The sequence below is a fragment of the Salmo trutta genome, unplaced genomic scaffold (assembly GCF_901001165.1).
Source record: "Salmo trutta unplaced genomic scaffold, fSalTru1.1, whole genome shotgun sequence".
NCBI lineage: Eukaryota > Metazoa > Chordata > Actinopteri > Salmoniformes > Salmonidae > Salmo > Salmo trutta.
Window position 1 is genome coordinate 10526 of NW_021822976.1, and position 6975 is coordinate 17500.

Below are 6975 nucleotides of genomic sequence, written 5' to 3' on the forward strand. Positions count from 1 at the left end.
AAATTACAGATTGTGCCTTCACTTCTTTAGGAGAGACATCTATACATATTATTTCTGACCTGGGATCAGTAAAAAAAATACCCAGAATTGATTCACTCACACTGTAACTAGTCAGCCCCTAACTGTGCTCAGTGCAGTGGTTAGCTACAGTTACTGTACGGTTTGGTTGGGCTGCTCAGATAGAATGTGTAAACATTGTATCAGCTAGCTAGAGTTGACTGTACAGGACAGCTGAAGGAAAGCCAGGCTGCAACGTAAGCAATACTGTATAGCTCACTCTGTGTGTGTGTGTGTGTGTGTGTGTGTGTGTGTGTGGGTGTGTGTGTGTGTGTGTGTGTGTGTGTGTGTGTGTGTGTGGTGTGTGTGTGTGTGTGTGTGTGTTCCGACCTCTGTATGTGCTCACGTGTGGCTGTGTTAAACCCTTTTACCGTAACAGCCAAGGTCCTTGAGTTCAGTTGAATTTAAAGACAGAGAGAGGAGAGAGGGAAAAAAAGGAGGCAAGGGAAGAGGAGAACGAGAGAATGCTGCCAAAAAAGAGAGATGAGCTATAAAGATGGTGTGTGTGTGTGTGTGTGTGTGTGTGTGTAAAGACAGAACAAGGGGTAAAAAGAAAGAAGGGGGCATAAAGAAAGGTTTTAAGGTGGATAAAGAAGAGATGCCCTTTCTTTCCCTCTCCTCTTTTCTCTCTCTCCCCTCTTTTCTCTCTCTCTCTCCACTCTCTCTCCTCTTTTCTCTCTCTCCCCTCTCTCCTCTTTTCTCTCTCTCTCTCTCTCCACTCTCTCTCCTCTTCTCTCTCTCTCTCTCTCTCTCTCTCTCTCTCCTCTTTTCTCTCTCTCTCCTCTTTTCTCTCTCTCTCTCTCTCTCTCTCTCTTTTATCTCTCTCCTTTTTTACAGTAACTGTCAGGCTAATCAAAAGAGAAATCACAAAGAAACAGAGACCTGAGAGAAGCAGAACTCTGACAGTGAGAGAGGAGTAACTGCTGCTATTAGACTTTATAGACAGGCTGTTGGGAGACAACGGTGAAAGATTAGGATACTAACAAGTTGTCCTTGAAAAAGAGCTGGGAGAGAGAGAGAGAGAGACCGAGGCAGAGAGAAAGATAGCGAGAGACCCAAACTAAGAGCAAGAAGGAGAGAGAGAAAGAGGGAGGGAGAAAAGGGAGCGAGAGAGAAGCATGAAGGCTGTTTCTGGTGTGACTCCAAGAGCCGGCATCTGTTTGGCTGGGACTCAGAAAAGTCTAGTGTTTCACCCTGCAGTCGCCTCAGGGACTGCTATTCCTGGGGTTTATGAAAAACAGCTTTATGTGGAAAAGGGGAGAGATGGAGGGGGAGAGGGTGAGAGAGATGGAGAGTGAGGGGGAGAGAGGGTGTGACAGGGAAAGATGGACAATGTAAATAGTTAGAGGGATAGAGAGAAATACACCTGTTCCTAATCTCTGTTCAACCCCCTCTCACTGTAAACTCAAAAACCTCAGGAGGCTTAATGCAGACAGACAGACAGACAGACAGACAGACAGACAGACAGACAGACAGACAGACAGACAGACAGACAGACAGACAGACAGACAGACCTCAGCATCTGGATGAGCCCTTGACCTCTCACCCTGCCCTCGCATGTCAGCCAGCCCAGTGCAAGCCCAAAGGGATAGGAGCACAGCTGGGAAGCAGGTGCTGCTGCCTAGGAGCACTCCAGGTACCAGCATCGGTGTGTGTGTGTGTGTGTGTGTGTGTGTGTGTGTGTGTGTGTGTGTGTGTGTGTGTGTGTGTGTGTGTGTGTGTGTGTGTGTGTGTGTGTGTGTGTGTTTGCGCATTGTATCAGGGTCTCTCTGGCTTACTATACCACAGTATATGAGCTCAAGATGTAGAGAGAGGGGCTGAGTGTCTTCGCTCAGGGGAAAGTTTTCTCAGAGCTGCATGGCCTAAACAAACCCTTCATGGTTGCTGCCTGTACACACACACACACATGGCTGCTACTGCTTCGCTCCACAGATATATTAAACAAAAGGAGAAACGAAGCAGAGCAAAGCAAAATATGGTGAGAGGAGGGGGTTGGAGGTTGTATTTTATAGTAGTCAGAGCCTGTAGCTCGGGGCTTAATTAAAAGCAGAGACACTTTCCTCTGGAAAAACAATGAGGGAAAGCAAAGTTTACATGAGCTAATTGACAGGGGGAGGAGAGGGGGAGGAGAGGAGGAGAGGAGGGGGAGGAGAGGGGGAAAAGGGACAAATAAAGACTGAGCTGCTACATTGAGAGATGGAGAGAAATAGAGGGGGAATAAAGGGTAGGGAAAGTAAGAAAGAGAGGGGGAGTAAGAGGAGAAAGAAAAGAGGAAAGTAAAGGAGAGAGAATGGGGTGAGAGAGAGAGATGGGGGGAATAAAGAAAATAGGGAGAAAGAGTTGGATGGATTGATAATGAAAATTAGATTTTTAAAATGTTTTAATATTGAATTTTAAAACACCCAATCTACTTGCAGTGAAGCCGCTCAAAATTCACATTACATTCAGTCATTGGGCGGCAGGTAGCCTAGTGGTTAGAGGCAGGTAGCCTAGTGGTTAGAGCGTTGGGCCAGTAACCGAAAGGTTGCTAGATCGAATCCCCGAGCTGACAAGGTAAAAATCTGTCATTCTGCCCCTGAACAAGGCAGTTAACCCACTGTTCCCCGGTAGGCTGTCATTGTAAATAAGAATTTGTTCTTAACTGACTAGTTAAATAAAATAGAATAATCCAGCAGACACTCCAATCCAGAGTGACCCACAGGAGCAACCAGGGTCAAGCACCATGCCCTAGGGCACAAGGACAGATCCCCCACCCAGTTGAATCGGGGACCTGAACCAGTGACCTCTCGGCCTCCGGTCCAAGCTCCCAACAGCCAGGCCACCAACCATCCAAGACCCCCCACAGTTCCCCTAGAGAGCTGCTCCTCAACCATCCAAGACCCCCCACACCTTCACCCTCCCAAGCCACTGTTCCCCTCCAACCAAAACCACAACCACCCAATGTGCCAACAAGCAACGAAAAGAGACATACAAAGGAAAACAGAAAACAACAATGCAAAAACAAGACATCAAGGACAACAACAATCTAAACAGCAAGGCCAACTGTGTGTGTGTGTGTGTGTGTGTGTGTGTGTGTGTGTGTGTGTGTGTGTGTGTGTGTGTGTGTGTCCGTTTGTATATAAATGCGTGTGTGTGTCCGTTTGTATACACATATGTGTGTGTGTGTGTGTGTGTGTGTGTGTGTGTGTGTGTGTGTGTGTATGCATATATACGCGCGTGCAAGCAAACATGCATTGGATTCCTTTTTAGTGTCAACTAAACTTCTTTTTCATTGAATTTTGTTACTTTATTTTTACTTTTATCTTTGACCGTCATTCTACCACTTGTCTCCAGTTCCACATCCCAACCCTCAGTTTCCCTCAACCCATCCCACCTATCTCTGCTGGCCACCCTCTTCAGATTTTCTACACACCATATATCCTTCAACTATACTGTGATGTTTAACATACAATTTGAATCTATCTAATCGAATAGAATCCACAGATTGCGAGTTAAATGTAAATACTTCTATTAAGATTATTAATGTATTAGTAATTGACTGACCAGGTCTCTCCAAATCTCCCAACGATGCTATTTCTAGGGTCCATTATAGATTAATGTTACGCTTTTTCATTCCTAAACAGGCTACCTGGTGGTCTATTGATTCTGTATCCTCACAGCAAAATCTGAAGAGCTGCGATAGTTGTACGCACCAAATATTCAAAATGTTATTGGTGGCAAGAATTCTGTACAATAATTTTAGCTGAAAAGTCTTGAATCTTGTGTTGTTTTATATATCAACTCATACACCCTGTACCATGGAATCGGTACATCAAAGATCTGTGGCATAGATTATGAAAATCTGTTGTGAATGTATTGTAACGTTTTTAAAATTGTATAACTGCCTTAGTTTTGCTGGACCCCAGGAAGAATAGCTGCTGCCTTGGCAGGAACTAATGGGTATCCATAATAAATACAAATCCCTCCCACCCCTCACTAGCCCGTCCAGTACAGTATTACCATCCACTAGTACAACATGACTCCTCCTCTCTCCATCCTACCAAAGACCATAAACTCCCACTATCCCTGTTTCTATCAGGCATTTTTAAAGACCAGATTGACCAGAGCAAATCAGCTCCAAAACCAACCCACAGCTAAAACCCCACTGGGCTGGGTAAGATCAGGACCTGAGGAGGGAGGGAGAGAGAGAAGGAGAGGGAGGGAGAGAGAGAGAGAGAATACCTTCCCACAGTATTCTCTTCTACCTCTTCACCTCGGATGTTGTCTCTGACCTACTTTATCTCAGCTCTTAACCCAGCTCAACCCCACCCCATAACTACACTGCAGCTGTGTGTTGTGTGTGTGTGTGTGTGTGTGTGTGTGTGTGTGTGTGTCCAACAAACAAGTGGCCAATAGACCAGTACAGTTGAGCTTCCTCTGACTCTAAATAGTCTTACTGTGACCAAATGTGCCCCGAGGCCCTGGTTGCATTGGCTGTCACATTGATGCTGCATGCATTGCCTGAGATGTATAGGGAGAGAGAGAGAGAGAGATACAGCCATATGGACCATAACACACGAGGATAAATCATGTTGTTGATTTAATGCCATTCATCTCCCACACCTCTTATTCCTGTAAATCTCTCTCTCTCTCTCTCTCTCTCTCTCTCTTGATGTCATGTGTCTGGCGGTCTTGGTCTGAGAGGCAGTAGACTGAGGATAGTGATGAACTAATGATCGCTCCTTTCCTGCAGTTATCCTCCTCTTGATTCCCTCGTTCTTTCTTTCTTTATCTCTGTTTATCCCTCTTTCTCTCGGTTCACCATTCTCTCTCTCTTTTAATCTCTCCCTCACTCTGATGATCTCTATCCCCCTACTCCCTCTGTTTCTAGCTGTTGATCTCTATCCCCCTACTCCCTGTTTCTAGCTGTTGATCTCTATCCCCCTACTCCCTCTGTTTCTAGCTGTTGATCTCTATCCCCCTACTCCCTCTGTTTCTAGCTGTTGATCGCATCCCTCTCTAATAAATCTCTTCATAATTGCCTAATGAACTACTACTGTGCACCAAAATCAAAAGGATTTGGGTTCCTATTGGGACTATCAAGCCATTGGCCCGAGCAGCCAGGGACTTTGATTTTGACTGGCTTTGCTATAGGCCTGTCTTACATCTGATCTAAGTCCCACAGACAAATGTAGTAACCAAAAACATGTTGTTTATGATGACCTCATCATTAATGGCAGTGATGTAATTCACTAGGGGATTTGTGGTGAAACTCTGCACTCTCTCTTTTGTGATTGTCTGTCGCATGCTTGGGAAGAGAAAGGAGACAGATGAGAGAGTGCTGATGTGGCAAACACACACACTCATCAACGTCAATAACATCACGGCTCGAACCACAAATTGACCAATCAGATTGCGCGTCCAGGACTAATACTTTTCTAATGACCAATAGATCCTATGTGTGATCAGTAAGTAGTGTGTGTGGGGTTGCGTTTGCTCAGGTTGACAGTAGTAGTAACCAGTAGTAGCCAGTAGTAGTAGTATCCAGTAGTAGCCAATAGTAGTAGTAGCAGTAGTAGCGAGTAGTAGTAGTAGTAGTATCCAGTAGTAGCGAGTAGTATCCAGTAGTAGCCAGTAGTAGTAGTAGCAGTAGTAGAGAGTAGTAGTAGTAGTAGTAGTATCCAGTAGTAGCGAGTAGTAGCCAGCAGTAGCCAGTAGTAGCCAGTTGTAGCAGTAGTAGTCAGTAGTAGTAGTAGTAGTAGTATCCAGTAGTAGCGAGTAGTAGCCAGCAGTAGCCAGTAGTAGCCAGTTGTAGCAGTAGTAGTCAGTAGTAGTAGTAGTAGCCAGTAGTAGTAGTAGTAGTAGTAGTCAGTAGTCAGTAGTAGTAGTAAGTAGTACATTTACATGTTAGTCATTTAGCAGATGCTCTTATCCAGAGCGACTTACAGTAGTGAATGCATACATTTCATTTCATACTTTTTTTTTCTGTGCTGGCCCCCCGTGGGAATCGAACCTACTACTACTACTACAGGGAAGGCCGTAGTAGTAGTAGTCAGTAGTAGTAGTCAGTAGTAGTAGTAGTAGTCAGTAGTAGTAGTAGTAGTAGTAGTAGTAGTAGTAGTAGTCAGTAGTAGTAGTAGTCAGTAGTAGTAGTAGTAGTAGTCTGTAGTAGTCAGTAGTAGTAGTAGTAGTAGTCAGTAGTAGTAGTAGTAGTAATCAGTAGTAGCCAGTAGTGCTAAAGCAATGATCCCATTGCCTTATATTAGGTCTGGGGTTTTGACCAGTTGGCTACTAGTCAGTGATAAACAATGCTGAGCCTATTCATTGCCTTGCACTAGGCCTGGAGCTTTGAGAGGCTAACCTCAGTAGATCCTCCTGCTTTGGCCCTGTAATTCCCTCAGTGGGCCCATTATAACAACACATATACTACATGATTATTGACAGGCTATTGGTAAATCACGGTCACACTGAGCCTTAGAGAGGATTATTGACAGAGTAGGGATGGAACCGACTCACAACTGATCTGATACAGGGTTACAGGGAAGAAGAGCAGCTACTGAAGGAGAGAGAGATAGAAATAGAGAGAGAGAGAATACTATCCACACAGAAAGCCTTGAGACATGTCAACGTGAGAAGCTTCAAGCTTGTGATAAGAAGAAGCCCTCTAAAGAAACAACATGAGAGAGTCACTCTAGTGAGAATACGTCAAGGGGCTTTGGAGAAAGAGCGACAGAGGGAGAGAGAGCGACAGAGAGAGAGAGAGAGAGCGAGAGAGAGAGCGTTGCTGTTGCTGACAGATAGGATAGATATCATAACTACCCCTCCGCAATACCGTTTGTCTTAAGATCTATTCCTGCTGCTGCACTTATAGGAAGACGCGCGCACACACACACACACACACACACACACACACACACACACACACACACACACACACAC

At 44.9% G+C, this 6975-nt stretch overlaps 1 protein-coding gene across 1 annotated transcript in view; it reads right to left on the minus strand.

Annotated features, from left to right (window-relative positions):
- Positions 1 to 4101: 4101 nt before the first annotated feature.
- LOC115187835 (nuclear factor 1 X-type-like) overlaps positions 4102 to 6975 on the minus strand; it is a 39781-nt gene continuing 36907 nt past the window's right edge. The window contains exon 3 of the mRNA XM_029746876.1: positions 4102 to 4557. Within this exon, the coding sequence (XP_029602736.1) occupies positions 4490 to 4557 (68 nt within the window). The 3' untranslated portion in view covers positions 4102 to 4489. The remainder of the gene's footprint in view (positions 4558 to 6975) is intronic.